This window comes from Paramormyrops kingsleyae, chromosome 11, assembly GCF_048594095.1.
Source record: "Paramormyrops kingsleyae isolate MSU_618 chromosome 11, PKINGS_0.4, whole genome shotgun sequence".
In the NCBI taxonomy this organism is placed as follows: domain Eukaryota; kingdom Metazoa; phylum Chordata; class Actinopteri; order Osteoglossiformes; family Mormyridae; genus Paramormyrops; species Paramormyrops kingsleyae.
The window spans coordinates 2,827,501-2,852,585 of NC_132807.1; the positions used below are offsets into that span (position 1 = coordinate 2,827,501).

At 39.8% G+C, this 25,085-nt stretch overlaps 3 protein-coding genes across 6 annotated transcripts in view; 2 read left to right on the plus strand and 1 right to left on the minus strand.

Annotated features, from left to right (window-relative positions):
- The window catches only part of LOC111848058 (glutamine-dependent NAD(+) synthetase), a 13,752-nt gene extending 11,266 nt beyond the window's left edge, over positions 1-2,486 (plus strand). For all 4 annotated transcript variants that reach the window (XM_023819773.2, XM_072717813.1, XM_023819774.2 and 1 more), the window contains 5 exons: positions 138-269; positions 481-550; positions 882-1,010; positions 1,521-1,697; positions 1,952-2,486. In XM_023819773.2, the coding sequence (XP_023675541.2) occupies positions 138-269; positions 481-550; positions 882-1,010; positions 1,521-1,697; positions 1,952-1,987 (544 nt within the window). In that variant the 3' untranslated portion in view covers positions 1,988-2,486. The remainder of the gene's footprint in view (positions 1-137; positions 270-480; positions 551-881; positions 1,011-1,520; positions 1,698-1,951) is intronic.
- The window catches only part of dhcr7 (7-dehydrocholesterol reductase), a 155,538-nt gene that overhangs the window by 21,873 nt on the left and 108,580 nt on the right, over positions 1-25,085 (minus strand). The gene's annotated exons all lie outside the window — the stretch shown is intronic.
- LOC111848057 (two pore channel protein 2) lies at positions 2,955-25,047 on the plus strand. Its single transcript, XM_023819770.2, has 25 exons — positions 2,955-3,389; positions 12,853-12,908; positions 12,985-13,061; positions 13,242-13,419; positions 16,056-16,172; positions 16,463-16,569; positions 16,951-17,023; positions 17,140-17,239; positions 17,798-17,863; positions 18,448-18,512; positions 18,877-18,977; positions 19,468-19,549; positions 19,899-19,985; positions 20,478-20,597; positions 20,752-20,811; positions 20,994-21,122; positions 21,340-21,383; positions 21,716-21,815; positions 22,083-22,154; positions 22,268-22,338; positions 22,538-22,643; positions 23,126-23,208; positions 23,779-23,860; positions 23,957-24,048; positions 24,650-25,047. Exons 1-25 carry the CDS (start codon positions 3,239-3,241, stop codon positions 24,726-24,728), a joined length of 2,298 nt encoding a protein of 765 aa, XP_023675538.1. The 5' UTR covers positions 2,955-3,238; the 3' UTR covers positions 24,729-25,047.

Consider the following 25,085-nt stretch of genomic DNA (forward strand, 5'->3'; position numbering starts at 1 on the left):
AACATTTGTGTTCTTTGCATATTTTTATATTGTATCAAAATGTCTTTCAAATAGTCAGCCTCCTGTATGAATTTTCACCATTTAGTTAATGTGGTTCCTTACATATTAATTCCATTTTTTTTTTCTGCTATCCCCAGCCTTACAGGATACTACACGAAGTATGACTGCTCCAGTGCGGACATCAATCCTATTGGTGGCATCAGTAAAACTGATCTCAAGCGCTTCTTGCAGTATTGTGTTGACAGTTTCAAAATCACAGCACTATGCAGGTGAGAAGGTTTGTTTTTCTTTTCATAGTACACTTCTACATCTTAATCTGCACCTCACTCATTCCTTGATAAGTACGATACCCGCAGCCTAAGTATGTCGAAAGCTGTATCCTCCTTGTTTGTGCACCCCATACTCGCCTCTAGGGCAGACTTGTACTGCAGAAAGCATGTCAGGCATTTGCGTTACTGGCTTCTGTGTTGGACTTCACAGCATCATGGCTGCCCCTCCAACCGCAGAACTAGAACCATTGCGTGATGGCCACATCTCCCAGACCGATGAAGTAATGACTCTGCCATTGGAGGGATATTGTCTTCATATGCTTTCAGATACAGATCAAATAATCTTGGATCATATAGTATATCAAAATACACATACCTGAACTCCAGCTGAAATATCAATGACATTGTGTTCATGATGGAGCTGTAGAAATTACAAACTTATTGAAATAAATTTGATGATAAAATGAAATAAATGATGGTATGTGTGTTAACTGCCTTCCCCAAAGGCTCTTTTTTTGACAGTAGATTAGCTTGACAGTAGATTTTTAGAATAAATGCTGTGTTACATTGTGCAGTGATTTAAGCTATAGTGAAATGAACCCTTCTTTCCAGTCTGATATGGGCATGACATATGCAGAGCTGTCTGTGATCGGCCGGCTGAGGAAGATTTCTAAGTGCGGTCCGTATAGCATGTTCTGCAAGCTGATTGACATGTGGAAGGAAAACTACTCCCTGTCACAGGTCGGTCTGCTGAAGCCTTCCAGTGTTGTGAGATAATTGTGACAATCTTTAACTAAGTTAGACTATTAGCTTTCATGGTTTTTATTTCTCTTTTTTTTATTAATATCAGGTTGGCTTTGCTTCTGGATACACTACTGAGGTGGATTTAGCAATGAAGCCAATCATGAATTATAAGTTGACAGAATTTTCCACAATTTTTCAGATGGTTAAAAATCTTTCAATTATTTGGAAGAAAAAGAAAAATAAGGTTTTTAAGTATTATTCTACCAAGTGTTTAGTCTCCTTTTAAACTGTATATGACTGAATTGATACCTAAAGAATAACTATAGATTTCTCAGTAAAACCAATATAACTACAGTTATACAAATGTGTATATACAAATATACACAGACCAATATGTAAATCTGTGAAATGTCTGTTTCCTCCCACTGGAGAGTTAACTGGTTGTTTTAATTATTGTTGCCTGTGTTTGTTGAGAGACTGACTTAAATTAGATGTGATTTGCTGCAGATTGCAACAAAAGTGAAGAACTTCTTCAGGATGTACTCTGCTAATAGACACAAGATGACAACACTGACCCCAGCATACCACGCTGAAAACTACAGCCCCGATGACAACCGCTTTGACCTCAGACCTTTCCTCTACAATACACTTTGGCCCAGACAATTTAGATGCATTGATGATAAGGTAGATATACGAAAGTTGGTCATGAACAGCTCAAATATTGTGACGGACTTTGTCAAATGTCACAGCTGTAAAAGCTTTAAGCATAATAAAATTAAAAAATTCAGTGCACCGTTTGATATACCCCTTGTTTTAGATAATGGAAACATTTAGAAAATGTTCTTCCTTTCTTCCAGCAATACTATATTTGTTTTTGAGAGTTTCAGGTTCTAAACAGATTTTAGGTTTGTAACACAACGAAATGTCTTTTTCAACAGGTATCTCAGATAGAGGCTACAAATAAGCAGCAATGACAAGGTCTTGACAAACAGCGGTAATCTGTTCCTGAGAACTTTTTAAAATATTTTCTGGTGCTGTATTGCCCATACAAATTGAGTTCATCCTGCATGGTCACTTTTTATGTAGTCCTTTATTGATATTGTGGATAGAATGAATGCTGGAGAATTAAGCAAAGTACAATTAGAAAAAGTTAATATCATACATTTGTCAGTTACCCCTGATTTGAGTAGTGATATTTACATCCTGTGCACTTTCCTACCCAATTGTGTCCTGTGTTGGAACAATGGACAGTGAAGACACGCTAATCCTGGACCGTTTACTGTATCACCACGAAACATTTATTGTTTTAGTGGTACTGATACGAATTACAAATTAATAATTGGAATGCAAATACTCTGCATCACATATGAGGCCAAATTGATTTTAAGTCTGATATATTAGTAAACCAAATTTGTACGAATGACGTTAGTTGGCTTGACTTAAATAGTAGTAAAATAAATATGATAGCTGAAATATGTCTTGTTTTGATCTTTGTTCAAGTATTTATACAACCCAAATCAGTATATGCGCTTGTATGTAGCGCTGTGTATTGTTAACTTCATCGTCGCCTTCTGTGAAATACCTAGAGCAGGGGATAGAGCAGTGAGACTAAATATGTCTCATGTGTAACGTCATGTGAAATTCCTATAATTGTACAGAATAGCAGTCGTGGTTGCGAAATGAAGACTCCTATGGGAGCATTCGCCATAATAATGTATCCGCAAACATACGCAAAACTTAAGTAAACAGAACTAATTAAATGCATATTGCAAGTTCTTTCAAAATCTACTGTATTAATTTCACGGCGGAGTGGCGATTTGCATACAATCTTCGGGATATAGTTTGATCGCGCCCTGTCACCTAGCTCTTCTTTATAGCATGGAAGCTGTCGCGAGTCACGCGACCATACAGATTTCATTTCCTTTGAGTGTTATCTTAAGTAATTTGGACTAATTTACCCCATTGTAACGCTTCAACTGTCTTAGTATCGCTCAGTACAAAGAGACGCAGAGTGGCGCAATTTATTGAGTAACACTGAAGGAGAAGTGGAGTATGAGGCGGAGACACGACTGGAGGAAGTTTCAGTAAGCATATAGTGCCCTGCGTTTCCTGATATTCCTTAAAATGGCTTTCGAGGTAACACAAGTGTAGCCACATTTTATACAGTGGTCATTTTCGCGAGTGATAATTTTCTCGTCTTTAGTCGCCCCGAAGGCGCTTCGATCATGGAAAACCAGCCTCTGTTAAATACACGTCTAAGTCGCAGTTCAGTAGATTACGGATATCACTCCAGCAGTAATCACAGCGGCAGAGAGACGCCTAAAACTAGGCGTTTGTCGTACTCCGTGGACAGAGATTCCTGCTGCACTGAGGGTGGTAAGTCAATACATCGGCAAGCCATCCCGATTGTGGTGGTCTTCAGTTATGGCACCCGAGACACCTGTGAACAAATTTTTCCATTATATATGTGAGATAGTATGAATAACTAAACAATAATAGAAACTTAAGAAAAAAACACATTCCGAAGTCAAGGTGTAAGTTGCAGTCGGTATGTTGGCACAGTGGTACATTAACGCTGTTATCTGATATATCTCTCGGAGCTGGGTTCGAGTCCCAGCCAGCACAGAAGTGTCCCCTGCGATGGATTACACGCCAGCCTTAGTGTTACACTTGTAAACGAACATTTCCGAAACAGTAAGCGAAATGTACAATGAGGGTAAACAACTTAGATGTTAAGGTAATTTAAAGGGTTAGCTAATATATTGATCATTTGATAAATATTTCGTCCAAACCTCGAAGAGAAAGATATTTCGAATGTAGTCAGCTAAAGAGTCTACATGTCCTTTCTTAAAGCAAATAAAAAAGTACACGCTGTCATTTTCTTAAAACAGCGACACAGGGAAACAGAAGAAACCCAGCCCTACCAACCATTACAAAACGGAGTCATCCAGTTTATTGTTTTTTTTTTTTATAACTTACGCTTTAGTCACCTGAGAGTTGTCAAAGTATAAAGTTACCGCGTCATTGTAGCGGTACAGCGATAAGCTCAAACCGGTTTGGTCACTGTGTTACATTTACGCTTTCAGATAAAATTTCTGAATTACTAAGGAATGAGACGTACTATAATATTCCATGGTGGTCAGCTATGCAAACATACAGTGGAGGAAATAATAATTTGACCCCTCGCTGATTTTGTAAGTTTGTCCAATGACAAAGAAATGAAAAGTCTCAGAACAGTATCATTTCAATGGTAGGTTTATTTTAACAGTGACAGATAGCACATCAAAAAGGAAAATTGAAAAAAAATAACACTAAATAAAATATAGAAACTGATTTGCATTTCATGGAGTGAAATAAGTATTTGAACCCTCTAACAAAAAAGACTTAATACTTAGTGGCAAAACCCTTGTTTGCAAGCACAGAGGTCAAATGTTTCTTGTAATTGATGACCAAGTTTGTGCACATTTTAGGAGGAATTTTGGTCCACTCCTCTTTGCAGATCATCTCTAAATCACTAAGGTTGAGGCTGTCTCTGTGCAACTTTGAGCTTCAGCTCCCTCCATAGGTTTTCCATTGGATTACGGTCTGGAGACTGACTACACTGTAAAAAATAAAAAGTTGGGAACACTTAAAAATATAAGGCAACCTGCTGCGAAGCATTTAAGTTCTCAACTTCATGCCCATGTAGTTGCACTGACTTAATTTCCTAAATTACACTGTTAGTTCTCACAGGGCAATACTTTAAGTTTCCTCAACTTCACTTTGCAAGCCTAATCAAATAGTAAGTGTGATTTTGCTAAGATTGAAATGATAAGTTGGGTGAACTATTATAACCCGAAGAAAAGCAAGTTAGCACAAGTACATGGTGATTGAAGTTGAGAACTTAGAAATGCTTTGCAGCTGGTTGCCTTACATTTCTAAGTCTGCTCAAATCCCTCTAAACTTATTTTAAGTTTAACGAAAAACAAAGAATTAAAGGCAATTAATTACATGTTCATCTTAATCATGACAGACAACAAATTATTAAATACAACTTTTTATTTCACTCCTTTTTGAACATCGTGTATACACACTTTATTCCTTGAAATTCAAAAAGGTTAATAAGTACAATCTCTTGCAACACCACACTCCACCTTAAAAGATCACTGCTGATACGCACACACTTCAGCAAAGCACCACAAGAAAGATGTGTGCCCTAATTATTAGGCATATATACTAAACATGCCTGATTGCATATGAGCAGAACTTTTACGTCAAAAAAACCATTACATCTTTGAACACGTCACAAAAAAGAATTCCTCTCTCACTGGGCATACACAAACACTTCTTTGCATTTAAAAAAAATCTTAGTTACATAAAAGAAATCCTGTAATATCACCAATCTCTGCAACAAAGTCATACAGGTCCAAATAAGAATGCATATTACAATCATGGATATGATAAGGTTTCGCAAAAAAATTTAAATGGGGTGCTTGTTGTGGAATTTGTCTATGTGCTCAAGATGAAGTCACATTTAACGCACCTGGATTTCTGGAAGTGCAAACACTCAGGATAGAGACAGGGTAATGATGAAGAGTGGCCTTGATAGTGACAACCTGCAGTGCTTCAATAGTACATCAGGAGGGGGATTCTCAAAATTTGCACTGCATTCCAAACCTGAAAGCACATTTTAAAATGAGAAATGCTTAGAATCAATTCATCCAAAAATAACGTATAGCCTAACATGTCTTTATGGTTATTGAAGCAATCTCTGTAAAAATATTTTAGCATAAATTTTAGGTCTGTTATGTAGCTATAATGATACTGTATCATGGAGCATAATACGTATTCATACATTACCCGTAAAATTCTACTGACATGATCAGGAGGCATAGAAACCATGAATTCTGAACGCACACAACTGCTACGCTATGTTTTGGCGCTCTCAATAGGACATGTTTAAGCATGGCTGTGGCGCCATCCTCAGAGTAGCATTACTCGCTAGTGTTCGACTTCAGTAAAAATAGGCTACTGAGCCATCTTTTTTTTTTTTAATCTTTCCATTACTGTTAAATTCTGCTGTTGAGATCATGATCCCTTATCAGAAATACATCTCAGCATCTCAAATATCTGTATTACACTTCAGGCAGCCAACAGAATATTTATGTAAAATGCAAAGCTAATGTATAATATGATAGCTAATGTTAGTTGGCCTAAGTTAACCTTAATGCTAACATTACCGCGTCACATCTCCCGCCAAAATTACCGTGGTCACTTTAATTAAAAGAAATTTTTAATACCAGAAATGACATTTATTCTGCCATCTCATGTAGTTCACCTGTCACATATTGGTTGCATTGTCATTTGGCTAACATTGCAAAAAGAAAAGTCGATACGAAATTACTGAAAGGCTAAGTTTAACATTCGTTTGGTATATACATGCCAATCTTGTCACTTAAAAAACTGTCTAAACAAAACTTAATAGCAATGAACATAGCACAAAAGTAGAAGTCAGTCTTACCTTATGCTTTGCAACGTGGGAAAAGCGCTTCCTCGCCGAAACTTGTAGGCATCCAAACCGTTTCTTTCCAAGGGGGGGGGGGGAGGGAGGAAGTGCACATGCGCAGTGACGGAAAGTACACGGAGTCGACTAAAACTTAATGCCATTTAACGCAACTTTCTCATTTCCCTTGAACATTAGAAGAAAAATAACTCATGTTTATAAGTTACCTGAACATTTATTAGGTGTAATTGCTTTTTCAACTTAGAATCTTCATTTCAGTTAACGATTTTGAAGGTTAGATTTTTTACGGTGTAGGCCACTCCATGACCTTAATGTGATTCTTCTTGAGACACTCCTTTATTACCTTTGCTGTATGTTTTGGGTCATTGTCGTGCTGGAACACCCATCCACAACCCATTTTCAGTTTCCTGGCAGAGGGAAGGAGGTTGTTGCTCAGGATTTTACGATACACGGCTCCGTCCATTTGCCCGTTGATGCGGTGAAGTTGTCCTGTGCCCTTAGCAGAAAAACACCCCCAAAGCAAAATGTTTCCACCTCCATGCTTGATGGAGGGGACAGTGTTTTGGGGGTCATAGGCAGCATTTTTCTTCCTCCAAACACGGCAAGTTGAGTTAATGCCAAAGAGCTTAATTTTGGTCTCATCTGACCACAGCACCTTCTCCCAGTCACTCTTTGAATCATTCAGGTGTTCATTGTGTTACGTGCCGTAAGTTCGGGTTACGTGCCGTAAGGAATTTGTGCCGTAAGTTTCGGGTACGTGCCGTAAGTGTTACGTGCCGTAAGTTTAGGAGGATGCCTGCAGGTCCTTCGGACGTCCTGCCCACTCGCCGATTGGTCGCCCGCCCCCTCGACTCCGCCCTCAGGACCTGCCCCCGCCTCCCTTGCCCTCGGAGCTGTTTCCGGTTCACCGGCTGAAGAGTTCGCCGCTTCGTCCCTTCGTTGCCCGCTACTTGCTTCTCGCCTGCTAGCTCGCTCTCTGTTCGCTTTTGCTTTGTTTGATTGATCGTGTATGACTGTTTTGCCCTTGACTTTCGATTCTCGCCTCGCCCTTATTTGTACTTTCGCCTTTGTTTCTGATTGCTTGATTGGTTTTGGACTTTCGCCTGTGTTTCGACTTCGCCTCTCGGTTTTCCCTTTTGATACCTTTGCCTCGGCTTGGTGTTTCGTGTTTCACTAGGTGTGTAGGGAGTGTCTGCCTTTTTGTTTATTCGTTAACGTGGGGATTATTGTTTGTTTGGTCAGGGAGATAGATTTAGGCATTGTTTCGTTTCACCATTTTCTTTGTGTTCACTTAGGTAGCTCAGCTTGGGTTACTCGGTAGATGTGCTTTTGTTTGTTTCTTTGGCCTTTGTCACTCCTGACGTTCGTTACACCTAGTGTTTGTATTGTGTTTGTGAAAAACTATAAAAAAAACTATAAAAAAAGACTCCCTCTGTGTCCCGTGTTCCCTTCTCCTAGCCCTAGTTGTCCTGTCCTCCCCAATCCCTCCTTCCCTTTCACTTTGTTGCGGTCCAACCCTAGACTGGATCGTAACAAAATTGGGGGCTCGTCCTTTCCTTCTTTCCCTTTCGTGCTTGTCTGGCGGATTTTTTTTGTGTGGGGGGGTGTTGTGGTGATTGCAGTAATCGTGATGGCCCAATTCGACCTTGTTGCGTTCACCCTTTACCCCACACTCGAACAATTTGATGTGTGCCGCAAGGATGATCTGCTACAGATAGCAGACTTCTTTAACATTTTGGTTCCCGCTGAGGCTTCCAAGCGGGTTGTTAAGCAAATTCTGCTCGATGAATTGGTTCAGCAAGGTATACTGCCTGAGTTGGGTGGATCCCCTAGTGTTGCTGCCACCCCGGTTCGGATGTCTGCTGTAGCGGAGGCCAGCAGCGACGATCCAGGGAGTGGACACCGCATGGATCTTGGGGATCCCCGCTCAACCAGGGAGGACCTACTGCTGACGATTAAGTTACGGGAGCTCGAGCTTGAGATTAAGAGACAGGAGTACCAGGCTCAGCTACTCCGTGTCCGGGCTATGGAGATGGAGGCTGAGAAGGAGCTGGAGTTACGTCGGATGAGCATGGGCGACCAAAAACCAATGCCTCTTCCGCGTAAGGTACCCACACCAGGTACACCTCCACCCGCAGCTCGCTCCGCCCGAGACCAGGCTGACGCCCAAGACGCTCCTAGACCCCGTCCCCGGTCTCCCTTGAGCTCGCCTGTCTCCCCGGAAATTGGTAGATCGAGCTTTGATGTGAGCCGACACATCGGTCTTGTTCCTGTGTTTCGGGAAAATGAGGTAGACGCCTACTTTTCCATTTTTGAGCGCATTGCTATGACATTGAACTGGCCCAAACACCTTTGGTCACTGTTACTGCAATGTAAGCTTGTGGGTAAGGCACAGGAAGTTTGTTCGGCTCTTGCGTTAGAGCAGAGCCTGGATTACGACATTGTGAAGGCTACTGTGCTTCGCGCTTATGAGTTAGTGCCGGAAGCTTATCGGCAGAACTTTCGAAATCTTCCCAAATCCGCCAGCCAAACATACGTGGAGTTCGCACGCGAGAAAGCCGTCTTGTTTGATAAGTGGTGCGGCGCTAGTGGTGTGTTTACCTTCGACCAGCTTAAGGAACTGGTCCTGTTAGAAGAATTTAAGAACTGTGTTCCTGATCGAGTGGTAGTGTACCTGAATGAGCAAAAGGTCACTTCGCTAACTGAAGCTGCCACCCTCGCTGACGAGTTCGTTTTGACCCACAAACCTGTGTTTACTCCGATTCCTTTGCCACGTAAAATCTCGTCCGATTGTAACCTCCCCTTCGCAAGCGTCTCCACCACCCGTGGAGAAACGCGAGTGCTTTTACTGCCACGAGGTGGGCCATATTATATCTGTTTGTCCTGTGTTAAAGCGCAAGGAAGCTCGTACAGCAGCTAGAAAAGTGAATGTTGCTGCCTGCCCCAACAGTTCTTCGCCCTCCTCCTCTCGTGTTGATGCTGCTTTCGAACCGTTTGTATTTACTGGTTCGGTTTCGCTCAGTGAGATGGATGCTCGGCACCCTGTGACTATCCTGCGGGATACGGGAGCCGCTCAGTCATTCTTGGTGGAAGGAGTTATTCCCCTATGTGACGAAACGTACTGTGGTACGGATGTGTTGGTGCAGGGAATCGATTTGTGTGTGGCTGGAGTTCCCCTGCACACCGTTTATTTGTGTACTCCCGATTTCTCGGGATACGTGCGAGTAGCTGTCCAGCCCCAGTTACCTGTCCCAGGCATTACGTTTATTCTTGGGAATGACATAGCGGGGAAGAGAATCGTTCCTCTACCCGAAGTCGTTCTGGACCCTGTGCTGTGTGAAAATGATGTAGCGGTGGAACACCCGACGGTGTTTCCTGCGTGTGTGCTTACTCGTGCACAGCGGCGCCAGCTTGCCGACATTGACCTCGAGGACACGTTCATGTCTGTGCCGTTGCTGGATAAACCTTCGAAGATTGAGTCTGTGACCCCGGATCCTAATCACTCTGTTACCTCCCCTGAAGTTCCGTTCTGTTTGTTTTCTTATGTTTATTTTGTGGTTTTTGTTGTTTTTTGTTTGGGATCTGTGTATTTTGGTGACCCGTGTGGGTTCACTCTTGTGTGGGGGGGGTGTTACGTGCCGTAAGTTCGGGTTACGTGCCGTAAGGAATTTGTGCCGTAAGTTTCGGGTACGTGCCGTAAGTGTTACGTGCCGTAAGTTTAGGAGGATGCCTGCAGGTCCTTCGGACGTCCTGCCCACTCGCCGATTGGTCGCCCGCCCCCTCGACTCCGCCCTCAGGACCTGCCCCCGCCTCCCTTGCCCTCGGAGCTGTTTCCGGTTCACCGGCTGAAGAGTTCGCCGCTTCGTCCCTTCGTTGCCCGCTACTTGCTTCTCGCCTGCTAGCTCGCTCTCTGTTCGCTTTTGCTTTGTTTGATTGATCGTGTATGACTGTTTTGCCCTTGACTTTCGATTCTCGCCTCGCCCTTATTTGTACTTTCGCCTTTGTTTCTGATTGCTTGATTGGTTTTGGACTTTCGCCTGTGTTTCGACTTCGCCTCTCGGTTTTCCCTTTTGATACCTTTGCCTCGGCTTGGTGTTTCGTGTTTCACTAGGTGTGTAGGGAGTGTCTGCCTTTTTGTTTATTCGTTAACGTGGGGATTATTGTTTGTTTGGTCAGGGAGATAGATTTAGGCATTGTTTCGTTTCACCATTTTCTTTGTGTTCACTTAGGTAGCTCAGCTTGGGTTACTCGGTAGATGTGCTTTTGTTTGTTTCTTTGGCCTTTGTCACTCCTGACGTTCGTTACACCTAGTGTTTGTATTGTGTTTGTGAAAAACTATAAAAAAAACTATAAAAAAAGACTCCCTCTGTGTCCCGTGTTCCCTTCTCCTAGCCCTAGTTGTCCTGTCCTCCCCAATCCCTCCTTCCCTTTCACTTTGTTGCGGTCCAACCCTAGACTGGATCGTAACAATTGGCAAACTTCAGATGGGCCTGCACATGTGCCTTCTTGAGCAGTGGGTCCTTGCGAGCACTGCAGGATTTTAATCCATTGCGGTGTAATGTGTTTCCAATGGTTTTCTTGGTGACTGTGGTCCCAGCTACTTTGAGGTCATTAACCAACTCCTCCCATGTAGTTTTAGGATGATTTCTCACCTTTCTCAGAATCATTGACACCCCACGAGGTGAGATCTTGCGTGGAGCCCCAGACCGAGGTCGATTGATGGTCATTTTGTGCTCCTTCCATTTTCAAACAGTTGCACCAACAGTTGTCACCTTCTCTCCCAGCTTCTTGCTAATGGTTTTGTAGCCCATTCCAGCCTTGTGCAGGTCTACAATTTTGTCTCTGACATCCTTGGACAGCTCTTTGGTCTTTCCCATGTTGGAGAGTTTGGAGTCTGCTTGATTGATTGATTCTGTGGACAGATGTCTTTTATACAGGTGACTAGTTAAGACAGGTGTCTTTAATGAGGGTGACTAATTGAGTAGGAGTGTCTAACCACTCTGTAGGAGCCAGAACTCTTAATGGTTGGTAGGGGTTCAAATACTTATTTCACTCAATGAAATGCAAATCAGTTTCTATATTTTATTTAGAGTTATTTTTTCAATTTTCCTTTTGATGTGCTATCTGTCACTGTTAAAATAAACCTACCATTGAAATGATACTGTTCTGAGACTTTTCATTTCTTTGTCATTGGACAAACTTACAAACTCAGCGAGGGGTCAAATAATTATTTCCTCCACTGTATATATAAAATCAAATTGCCAATTTGATCACGTTTTTTACAAAGCAGCTTTGCTATAGCTTAACTTTTTCCACTGTGAAGTAACTGGTATCTTTGAAAGCATCTCCATGGTCATTGTTATAGCACATTCGAACAAAACTAGTAAGCTACTGACAGCGATCTGTGCCAATTATACCTCTGATATGAAAAGTCAAAGTTATAGTAATCTTTTGGAAATGTTCTGGGAAGGCCTGGTAAAGAGAACCATTTAACGCCAAGATTTCATTTTACCTTTTTAGAGACAGATATTTGCTAAATGTTTAATATAGTTGAGTAAGGTAAAATAAGGACACTGCACAGGAAGGCATTTCACTGTCCTGGCAACTATGTCCAAAATATTGGAAGTTCTAGGCTGAGCTACTGGCAAAACCAAAGCAGAACACCCCAATATGTAGAAAACTCAGTAAAATCACCTGACCCTCCCCCGCGATGTGGACAGTATCTAATCCACCTCCTCGTTCCTCACATTCCTCTTTGAGTGCAATATATTTAAATGCTTGTTTTCACAATTAGGTCTAAAATTATCCTATATCAGTGTTGGTTATCGTGTGTATAGGTTAATAAACAACTATCTCTCACTTTACTTAGTGCTAGGCCTCATGGGGAAAAAATTGATGAATTTGTTCTCAACAAAAGCAAAACCATACATACACTTACACTTCTAGAAGTAGCACTGTAAGAGAACAACTGGCTTCATCTATATTATTAAATTGGAGCCTGAGATTGATAAATGACTACTGTGGCAATAAAACTTAAAATATGCATGCCAAACTGCCTTTTTAATTATTGACTGATAAGATGAAAGATAGGATAGACAGATATTATTTTGAATTATGAATGCTTATTATATAAGAAATGTAGCACTCCAGAAATACGTTAGCTTGGTCCTGGTGTGAGTTCTGTACTGCCTGGGCTGTTATTCCAGTGTTTCACATTATGCAGGACTGTAGTAAGTCCAGTTTCTTATCAGTTATGTAGCTCCATGGACTGGAGGTGTCTCTGTAGCCTGTCCAAACTCTTATCTTTTGCCATCAATTTTCTATTGTGTCTTCAAGATGAGGAAGACCTGTATATTCAACAAGCAGTCGTATTTATTGAAGATGCCATACAGGTAAGGCTGTCTTATTCGTCGCCTTCAGTGTTTTTCATCATTCTGCATTATTTCTGAAATAAATATTTTTTAATAGTATCGGTCCATCAACCATCGTGTCGATGCAAGATCACTGCATTTCTACCGATGGTACTATTCCAGAATCTGCCAGTGGTAAGTTTGAGCTATGGTCGTTATTTAGCGATGATTTTCCCCTGGTGGGACCAAAATTTTAGGGCAAATATAATAGGCGTAAAAGTGTATGTGTTTTTTCGCACTATAACAGAGTAATACATCAGCTTACTGAATAGTTGACATGATGGTGCTTTTTGGTTCTGTTCCCTGTGTGCGTAGGGGTCTTGGTTTGGCCATTGCAGTCATCCTCTGTTTGGCATTCATAGAGAAACCCTCTTCCCTGTCCATCACCTCCGATCTGCGATATAAGAAACCCCCCTGGGAGCCCCCATGTGGGTTGACTGAGAGCATTGAGATTGTGTGTCTCATCATCTTTTTCCTTGACCTATCTATGAAGGTAACTGCTCAAGTAAATCCAAAAATAACATTGCAAAATACTATGGAATTATCTTCATGCTTTTGGAATTTCATGGTCAGTTACACAGGGATTACATTATTTTGTCTTTAGCAGTTATGTAGAGTAACCCAGGATGGAGTGCCAGCCCTTTGCAGGATATACAGACACACACACACACACACACACCATTCAGACACACATTCACACTTATGGGCAATTTGGTAACTCCAATTTTCCATTGCATGTTTTTGGACTGTGGGAAAATGGAGTACCCAGAGGAAACCGCATAACAACACAGGGCAAACATCAAAACTCCACGCACGTAGAGCAAGGGCAGTGCCTCGAACCCCAGTCGCAGAGGTGTGAGGCTAATCACTGTGTCACCGTGCAGCTCCATGTTGCCACATAATGCTTAAATGCAGAACAAATAGCATTGATAAATATTTCTGTGTTGAAGATAAGGCCAAACTTGTTAAAGCTAACAGAATGGCCACATTTTGGAAAGATAACAGCTTATCAAATAAAGTATGGGAGGTATTTTCTGCAAAAAAATAAAATTAAAATGAAAATGATAAAAAGGAAATACAATCTCCACTTTTCCATTTACTTCCCAAAGTCTGTGCGTAAAAATCCTGCACAAATTAAAATTAAAATGAAATAGCACTATTTGCATTTTAATTTTCCACTCATGTATGAGTCAGATGTGAAAAATTGAAAAATAAAATTAAAAACCCTTTTTGTCTTTTCATTTTCCAATTTGACTTTTCATTTCCTACTTTGGCTTTTCATTTTCAAGTTCACTACATGCAAATATATGTTAATCGGAGCGGGGCGGTGGGCGGGGCTACTGATCACTGCTGCGCTTCTCAGTGCGTTTGCCGATTCCTTTCTTCTTGTGTTTCTTGCCCGTGTCGCCCGTGTCGCCCAAACTAATGGCAAAGTCACACGCGGCTTAAGTTAGCTACTAGCTACAGCTTCCGATTCATTTAGCTTCTTATTCGTAGCATCTTATTTCACGACTTAAGTTACTTGCAGCTTCCTTATAGGGGAGTGTTCGAAGCTGCACATGCTGTGCAGTTTTTAGTTAAAACATTTTGAAAATACGAAATTAAATATTATGTCGTGCGATATAATGGCAGGTATGCCATTGTAAGGAAACACTGAAATTAGCCTGGGTCAGACTGCCATGTTTTCAGCTAGGTAGCTATCTGGCCTAGGCTAATTTCAGTGTCATTAGAGTGGCATGCCTGCTGTTTACTATGCATTTCATATTTGCCTTACCCAAGATGAATAAGACCTCCGAATTACATTTGGAAATATGGCTTCTTATTCAAATAAGTGTGAACAATTGATCAAAGTGTCATGCGACCAGTTTACTGTTACAAATGAAAGATCACATTATGCCCAGGTAATTCCACCATTTTCAATACAGGAAGACTTTCTTCTACGAAATAAATATACGTTCTCAAACCTTTTATTTATACGTTATTTTGTATTTCCAACTTAAGCCCCGAAATTAGACGCTACGAATAAGAAGCTAAATGAATCGGAAGCTGTAGCTAGTAGCTAACTTAAGCCGCGTGTGTCTTTGCCATTAGTTTGGGCGACACGGGCGACACGGGCAAGAAACACAAGAAGAAAGGAATCGGCAAACGCACTGAGAAGCGCAGCAGTGATCAGTAGCTCCGCCCACCGCCCGCTCCGATTAACATATATTTGCATGTAGCGAACTTGAAAATGAAAAGCCAAAGTAGGAAATGAAAAGTCAAATTGGAAAATGAAAAGACAAAAAGGGTTTTTAATTTTATTTTTCAATTTTTCACATCTGACTCATACATGAGTGGAAAATAAAAATGCAAATAGTGCTATTTCATTTTAATTTTAATTTGTGCAGGATTTTTACGCACAGACTTTGGGAAGTAAATGGCAAAGTGGAGATTGCATTTTCTTTTTATCATTTTCATTTTAATTTTATTTTTTGCAGAAAATACCTCCCATAATAAAGTGGCATCTGAGTATAAATATGTAGGAAATCAATGTGGGTTGCCATTGTGGTAATATCTACAGCATGTAGTCCACTGTCTAGGACATACATTTTGTTATACTTGCATATCCCTTTCAAGGATGAGTTTGCCTGTCACATCAGCCAGTGCTTTGGCTGGTGCAATTTAGGATAACACCTAACATCATGATTAAAGTAAAAGTAACACAACTTTTAAAACCACAATTTCAAAATACTCCCTGTTGACATACTCAGAATTTTCATTTGTTGTGAATGGTCTGTGCATGTCTATTTTTATGCTTGCTGGAATACAGGAACCGCTGTCCAACTCAACTGGATGATCAAATCCAGAAACATAATTTGCTATTTGTAGGAACAGGCTGTTTGAGTTGACGAGCAAGTTTGACTAATAATATTGGCACTGGGTGTTAATGGAGTTCAGGGGCGCCGCCAGAAATCTTGGGCCCCATGAAAGATTAGAATTAGAGGCCCCCCCCCCTCCCCCTTTTTGCGAAAAGGTAAAGCCCCTAACAGGGCCCCATGTCAGTGCTGGGCCCCTAGAATCGTTCTAACCTTCCCCCCCCTGGCGGCGCCCCTGATGGAGTTAATAGTGATATCTTCGTTGTATTGGTAGAGTTACCTTTTTGGATGGGAGGAGTTTCAGAAGAACAAGTGGCTGATTGGGTATGCCGTAGTCATTGGAATGTCTGTCATTGATTGGACATTATCGGTGAGCATGATCTGCAGTGAGGTGAGGATGTTTCATTTAGTTTAGCTTGTGAAATTTTTGCATGTTTCATATAATTTTTTCATCTTTCATATTGTGCTATATAGCATGTCATTGCAGTAAATTCCCAAGTTCGTTAAAAATGTAACATTTTCCAAATTACATAATCTAACATAATATATAATTTTACACATTAAGATCATATGTAATATCTGCACTCTCATGGGTTTACAAGGTATTATGAATATATATTATGTTCAAAGCTATGTTGTCATTGTTTGATAAAATGTCAAATAACAAATTTCAAACTGCAGACTTTGAAGATCAGACGAATTTTCCGACCATTCTTTCTCCTTCAAAACTCATCCCTCATGAAAAAAACCTTAAAATGCATAAAAAGGACACTTCCAGAAATCACAAGGTATTTCATGCTGCTTGTAATCAGGCATATGTGCAATAGCTTTGCAAAACAAATGTTCTCGTCATTGGCTGCAGTGCCCTGTTTATGCTCTACTGCCATGTTTCCCAACCCGGTCCCCAGAGACCCACAGATGTTCCGTATTTTTGCTCCCTCCCAGCTCCCAGCAAAAATGTGGACTGTCTGGCAGGGAGCAGGGAGGGAGTAAAAACGTGGACTGTCTGCGGGTCCCCAAGGACTGAATTGGGGAACACTGCTTTATATGAGTGTCTTCATTGGCTGAACCTCACTAGTGCCCAGTGCTTCTTTTCCCTCATTATTTAACAGCAGGCAGTACATGCAAAGATACAAAGTGACCCAGTAAGTGTTTGTCTGCTTTCCCAGTGTGATCCTGTTGATTGCTTTGCATCTCTGCTTGTTCACCATGTTTGGAATGCTGATCTTTGCCAGGGGAGAGGTATGATTTGTACTTCTTTAAGTCATTCTCTACGTAACACATGCAGAAAGGCCGTCAATAAAATGCCCCCAGTTTAACTGATAAATGTTATAGGTATTGGATCTGTTTTCGCCTAGGACCCAGATGACAACAGAGAATGGGAAGGATATTTCCAAAACTTACCACAATCCATAACATCATTACTGGTACTTCTTACCACTGCAAACAACCCTGATGGTAGGTTCATTTTCTCAGGGCTGGATAATTTTGTATATAAGTATGCGATTAATTACGAAGTAAACTGCATACATATGCCGTTTCAAAATACAAAGCATTTGTATGAATTAGTGTACATATACAAAATTTGTTTTAAAGTGGACATTGTTCATTTGTGTTGAGTAAAATATTGAATTTATGAGTGACTGAATTAATTTACTACATAATTAACTCACCCAGCACCACTTTTCCAGAATAGGCATGCATTAAGCCCATAGCTTATCACAAGAAACATAAGGCACAAGGCTCCATCACAATGCGTACACCCACACAAACACATCATGGGCAATTTAGGGGCACCAGTTTCCCCAATCGCATGTTTTGGACTGAGGGAGCAAGCCTGTACAAATTAGGGAGAGATCATCAACTCCAAAAGCTAAACACACATGGAACCAAGGTCAGGAGTGAAGGCTACAGCTCCGGATGTGTGAGGATGGAGTTCTAGCCTTTGGCTCACTCACTTTTGTCGGTAAATAATCAAACTTACTCACTTGCTTAACCTTCTTTTTTATTAACCAGTGATGATTCCAGCATATTCTTTAAGCCGAGGATACTCCATCTTTTTCATCCTCTTCAATGGCTTTGGTAAGTACTGAGATATGCAATATATATATGTATATTGATCGACACAGATTTGTAACCTGAAGAATTAGAGTTAACCAGAATATTTTAGGTACTGAAAAGACTGCAACGAATTTCTGAGTACCTCTGAATATAGTTCAGAGAACATCACCTTACTCAGAGGTTTTGTGTACATAATTATTTAGTTAAATCCCTATCCTTTAATGATGCATACTGATTTTTCCTTAAGTGTCCAGACAAGAAGACATCATGTACCATACTAAACAGAATGTTGAGGGCCTCGGGCAGAGGGTGCTAAAAAGCAGCATTGCTCATTGCTACTTGTCTTAATTTTGCGAAACTTCTGTAGAATTTTGGAAGGAAGTTCTCCAGTTGGATTAGTCAAAAATATTCTCATTCCTACAACCAAGCACATTGCATACCACTATGAAAATAATCCTGTCCTAGCTGTCTAAAGTGATGGTAAGAGATTCTTAGTCTGGGCCAACTTTTTCATCATTTAACTTAAACACTTAATGAGATTTTGAAAGTTGTGTAGAAGGCACCATTTATTTCTTTCTAATTTTTACTTATTTTAACTCTTTTAGGAACCTACTTCTTAATGAATCTTCTTACTGCTGTGATATACAACCAGTTCAGAGGATACTTACTGGTGAGCCTGGGGTTAGCTTTATATAACCACAGTTTATAAAACTTTCCCCCATTTAAGAAATCTGTTTTTATTATTTTTTTTAGCTTATGGTTATAATAAACCAATATTTTTTAATGAAAAAATAGCCAGTTCTCAAATGACACATTCAGTACCTTTATTTAAACCTTACTTTCTCCTAATTAAGAGTTTGCCAGTATTGAAGATCAGGTGACACATTGCCAGACGGAGAAACAGTGAAAGAACATAAATGCAAACTGACCAGCAAATTGCAATGAGGCCCTTGATATGTTCATATGATACTGTAGTCTGTAATGAGCCATTGTAGTTGTCTGGTCCAGGCACTTACCATCCGTTTATTTCACAGATGTCTATCCAGGCATCCATACTGAGGAGGCGGCTGGGTATCAGGGCAGCATTTGAGGTCATGTTCCAAGGCCAAGCCAAAACACAGACTGAAGAGCACATGTAAGTCCTTGTCACTTACCTAATACCTAAAGGTAGTGTACTTGTAATTCTGATCATATTATTAGCAATACTAGCAGTTCAATTTAGCATGACTGGTTCTCCTCCCTGAGGTGCTTTGTCATGTCATGCTCCTTACCTTACTCTCTTTTTAAACTTAGATAATATTTTTATTTCTGGTGTGTATATACAGCACTGTGAAAAAGACTTAGGCAATCAAAGAAAATTGTTTAAATGATTTTCATATTGGTGTAAAACTATGATATTTTTCTGTCGAAGTGTGTCAGTTTAGCCATTTCAAAACCTCCCCTGAATTCACCCCAGTATTTGCAGTAAAACAATAAAAAGTAAAATCAAATAAAACTTTATTTCTCTATGCATATTTAAGGTGTATCACTACAGATTTTTTTATGAAAGAGGGTTTTTAAAGTTTGCCGTCCGACTTCTGCCATACTTTTTTAATGTGCGTGTATTCCCTGGGGTTTTCCCCAAGTCAGTGTGTGCAGGTGGACACCGTGCTGAAGGTGATGAAGAAGGTGCACATGAAGTCTTACCACAGACTAGCCATCATGGCGGTAGGAATTGCAGTCATGGGGATTGGTGTAAAAGGGATTGTGAGCAGGGTGGTTAATGATAGATGGGTTAAGCTGGATAGATCCGTGTTTTCCAACCCCGGGGACCCACAGGTGGTGGCCATCTGACAGACAGTCCACATTTTTGCTGAGCTGGGAGGGAGCAAAAACGTGGACTGCTGCGGGTCCCTGAGGATTCTGATTGAGAAACACTTATGTAAATAGTATTGTGGTGAGCTGGCGATCACTCAGTGGTGCATGCAGCCATTAATGTGTCAGTGTAGCTCTCATTCAGTTGTTTTCCTGTTCAACTTTTAGTGTAACCCTTCTCCATTGACCTTATTCTAATCAGAAAGTCCAGCAATTTTCCAGTGGCGATATTCAAGGGAAAGATTTTCAGAGGCTTTTTGACGAGTTGGACAAGGACCACATCCAGGAGGTATCCATCTACCACATCCTCTAGGACATACATATTCTGTCAGTGGGAATGCTCATCTTCTACAATAAATACCATGGAAACAAAGAATCAACCATTCCTTATATAGGAATATATAGCATTTAGCTGTAGATTTCAGTATGTGAAACCATATATATGTACCATCTGAAGTTTTTTTTGTTGCGACTTTACAGTAAGACTACCCTTACAAAGGGTTTATGAATGATTTATATTCAGGGTATTAATTTGGTTGTAACAATTTGTCAATCATTAATTGTAAGGGTGGAGATTTGGGTATGGATGGTATGGTGTCCATATCAATATTGTGGCAGTACTGTGGGCGTTTAGGGTGTTGGGGTGTGGGGATTGGGGCTGATTAATAGACTGTTATAAACAAGTCATAACACTTTGTTTTTTCTGTTGAGTTACTACCATTATAAGTAGCAAAAAGGAAGCCTCATTGTAAAGTTGCACAACTTCTTTTTTTTCCCGCAGCATCCTTCATTACCTGAGTATAACTACAGGTTCCTTCAGAGACTTCAGTTTGTTTTTAGCCACTATTACTTCACTGTGGTGGGGAATGTGGTGGCACTCACCAATGTCATCTGCATATGTGTAAGCCAAGCACCCTTAATAATGAACATTTTAAGAAACCTTTTATACAGTTAAATTGATTATTAACTTTCCTTAGGTGAGTATTACTGTTAATAAACATCTCATAGAGGAATCTTTGAAGTATATTCTGCTTTTTTCTTTCTTAATTTTTCAGACTATACTGGTAATTGATTCTGAGAAATCCATCTCAGATCGAGATAACTACTATCTAGGGGTAAGTGGTGTTTGTAGCCCAAGCAGGTTTTGAAAGGAAACATTGTATATTCTGTGGATTTATGGATTTTTACTTTGAACTCTGAAAAAAGTCACTTAATGCTGAATTGAAGTATTCATGTCTCATCACAAAGGCCACTTTTGCAGTACAGTACTTACAGTATTTGTTTACTTTTTTTCAAGGCCATAAACTGCTGCTTCATTTTGTACTACCTAACTGAGACGGGACTGAAAATATTTTCCTTGGGTTGGAGAGGATACCTTTCTTACAGAAGCAATATTTTTGATGGGTTAATGACAGTCCTTCTCCTGGTATGTGCAGACTGTATTTTACAATTTGACTCAATCTGACAAGTTCTCAAATTGTTAAAAGTACACATTTACGTTATTTTAGTCGAAAAATCGACAGTTAATGACCATCTCTATTTTCGAGGCATTTGCACTGCACTTGAAAGAATCCATTGTGTCTTAAAAATCATTTTCTCCGTATTGTAACATACCACCCCTTTCCTTTCTCTTACAACAAAAGTGTCTCCAGATCGCCATATTTGCTACTTACAGATTTCCACAACGGTATGTATTTTTACTGATATTATTCATTCTCCATATTTATAAGCTATTATTTATTACTGGGATCTTCTTACGATATTAGTCTCCATGGTGACCAGACATAGATCCTCTTCTGATGATCTCTGTGTCTGCATGTCTGCTGGATTACATTCCATTAACTGTACCACTTATGTCATCAAAAGGTGTCAAAATAGATTTTCGTTATTGATGCCATCATATTCTATATTATAATTTAAATAAAAGAAAGGATTTTTAATTTATTTGAGATGATACAAAAAGATCATATCTCAAAATATTTAAAAAAAAACAATGAAAGGGAAAAAAAAATGTTCCAGGTTCCCCACGCAGCCAGGCGTTCTCTCCTTGTGGGAGATGGTCCGTCTGGTGAACATGCTAGTCGTCTTCCGCTTCCTCAGGATCATTCCAAACATAAAGGTAACCAAACAGACCTTTTTATTTTATCTCTACATTCAGTGTACAGAATGATGCTGAATCTTACTTTTAAAGTCATGTGTTTGCATGTAATATTTTAATATAATGTCACCTTGTGGCAGTTACTTTACTAAAGGAACCATCTCCCCAAACTCCATATTAATTTTGAACAGCCTGTTATGTAATATCAAACATTTTCCTATAGAAATGAATATACATAACTATGAACCACACATTTTATTTTTAGCTGTTGTGTTTGTACTTTTTTAGCTGATGGCTCTGGTAGCCAGTACTCTGGTGGATCTGGCCAAAAACCTCAGGGCATTTGCTGGGATCTTGGTGGTAAGTAGCTTGCCATGATATATTCACGAAAAGTACGTCATTTACAGCCTTTAAAATGACCTCCATGCTAACAGATAATGTGTTTCCCTCTTCTCTAACATTTCTCTGTTAAGGTGGTGTACTATGTTTTCGCTGTGCTTGGTATTTGGCTGTTTCAGGGATCAATCAAAGCAACATCAAACAAGTAAGAAGACCAACATTTTGTTCAAAAGCTTATTATTCGTTTTACATTTACATTTCTTCAGGTGAATTTTGCGTTGCGTGACATTCAGCCAAGTTTTAATTTTTTTTTCTTAGAATCTGCCAATGGGAACAATAATTTGGTGCGTTAGTGACCAGTTAGATTAACGTATTTTACATATATTGAGACATGTCTTTTTCAGTACAACCGCCAACGTCAGTCTGACAAACATCACCATTAACTACACGGCACAATGTGGGACATACGAACAGCTAGGCTACTGGCCGAACAATTTTGATGATTTTGCTGTGAGTATTGTAAAATTACAAGCAACAAATATAATCCAGGACATTTTTATTATGGTTAAATGGTAAACCTAAATATTTAGAGAAAGCAGTGTCTGGAATGAAGATAAATATTTTCTGTCCACAATACATCTGTTTGAGTAGTACATACAGTCAGGGGCGCTGCTAAGGATTTTGGGCCCCATGAAAAGAATCTTGACAGGGCCCCCAACTATTTTTTACTATCAGCACCACAATTTTATTGGGGGCTTCTCTGGGCCCCCTCTCAGTCATGGGCCCCGGGAATCGTCATCGTTTACCCCCCCTTTACAGCGCCCCTCCATACAGTAACTGTCAGTGTACAGTGCTAGTCATATTTAAGGCATGTTCGTTATTATTAGTAACAATTCTGCCAAATGTGTTACTCTGTTTTTGTTATTGGTTGACTGCCATAACAATCCTCATGTTCTTGATCTTTCCGCTCTCCTCCCATTGGCTGTGCCCAGTCCACGCTAGTGCTTCTGTACAACATCATGGTAGTGAACAACTGGCAGGTCTTCATGGAAATTTATGCCAGACAGACTAATGAGTAAGTTCATAGGGCACCGTGGCGATGCCATATTCAAATGAATGACTGTGGTGGGTGGCCCTGTTTGTATCTCTACTCATTCATTATTATATTCATTTATCAGACGGCCTACTTATGTAGATTTTTTCCAATAGTAACTACCCATCTGTATAAATGGCACCGTTTTAGATTAATACCAGATTTTTTAAAAGTAATTATAATAATGATCATTGGGTAATGCTTTACATTAACTGCACCTTCATAATGCATTCATAGAGCATTCATTAGCATGTAAGCATAGTTTAACATCCTAACATACCTTAACAGCTGTAATAAACATCAGTAGCAAACATTATATGACAATAACAAACATTATAATAAAATCATGTTTGTTATTAGTGTATTTTAAAGCTGTTAAAGTATGTTAAGATGTTGTGGTATACTTCCATGCTGCTTGTGAATGTTCTATGAATGCATTATGAAGGTGGACTGAATTTTCTATGAACACATAATGAATTATTATACATTACTGTTAATGTAAAGCGCCACCAATCATTTTTGTCGTTGTTGTTTAACCTGCTCTCTCTGAAGGTGGTCAAAAGTCTACTTTGTGTGCTGGTGGCTGACATCTTCTGTCATGTGGGTGAACCTGTTTGTGGCCTTGATTTTAGAGGTGAATCCAGAGTTTTTTTCCATCGTTATTTAAGGGAGAAATTAGTAGTGAGTATAGTAGTAGTGACAATAAAAATTGAAATTCCCTCTTTTCCAGAACTTCATCCACAAATGGGATCGTAGCTATGGTTGTAGTGTTTCAGACCATGAGAGAATTGGATGCCAGATGACAGTACAACTAATGTTCAGGTAGAGCAGAAGCTTAATGCTTCTTTTGATTATTTAAAATCTGATTATTTTTTTTTTGGTTTTTTGAATGTTTTGCAGGATAGACTTAAAGACCTACAGCTTACAAAATACTCCACTTCGTCTGCTATTACTGTGAAATTATGATGAGAATTACTGTAATCATTAGTGCTTGACATTACACTTCTAGCCTGCCAATGCTTACCAATTGCAGTTGGCTAATTAATCTCACCCATGTAACATTGTTCATAGTAGTGTTATCTCATGAAACCTGAAAAAAAATAGTTTTAGCCATCAGGATATTTTTGAATTTGTCATTTTTCTGTCCCAGGGAGAAAAGAGACACAAAATTCATAATGATGGTCAGGGCCATTTTTACTTTAATGCTAAGCTCTACACTGCTTTATTTTTTCCATAATTCAATAAGACTTCCTACCCATTCTTGATAGCTTCTTTAACCCAGAATTGAGGATGTGGATGTTTTTCTTTGCCCTACGGATAGTGTTGCCCCATTGTTTTTTTTGTTCTTCGGTCCTGTGATTCTTGGCATACAGAAGGTTTACCTATTGATCTTTTTCTGTTGTGTTTTTGTGTCGTCTTTAAGAGAACACATACAGGAACCAACGGAGGAAGAGCTAGTGACTCAACTCCACCAACATCCCCACATGCTCCTCATCCAGTGAACCATCATGTATCTATTGGTGCTCCCAGTTCTTTTTGCCTTTTTCTGCTCATTCAGGGACAATTTAACCAAACCAGACTGGGCGGACTTTACAACCATCCACTTAGGAGTTTACAAAAATGTCCTTCAAATAGATCATAATTCGGATGTACAATTACTCATTTCAATCCTTCCATCTTCATATTGCATCTCCCATACATGTGTATAGGTAGTTTTAATACTCGATATTTTGAAATATCAGTTATTATACTGTTGCCACTCTTCACTCTAACTAATATATTATGATTTGTGTAATTAAAAGCCATGCTCCTCACTCTGTATATACATTTTGTTGGTGTTGCACTTTTACTTTTGTGAT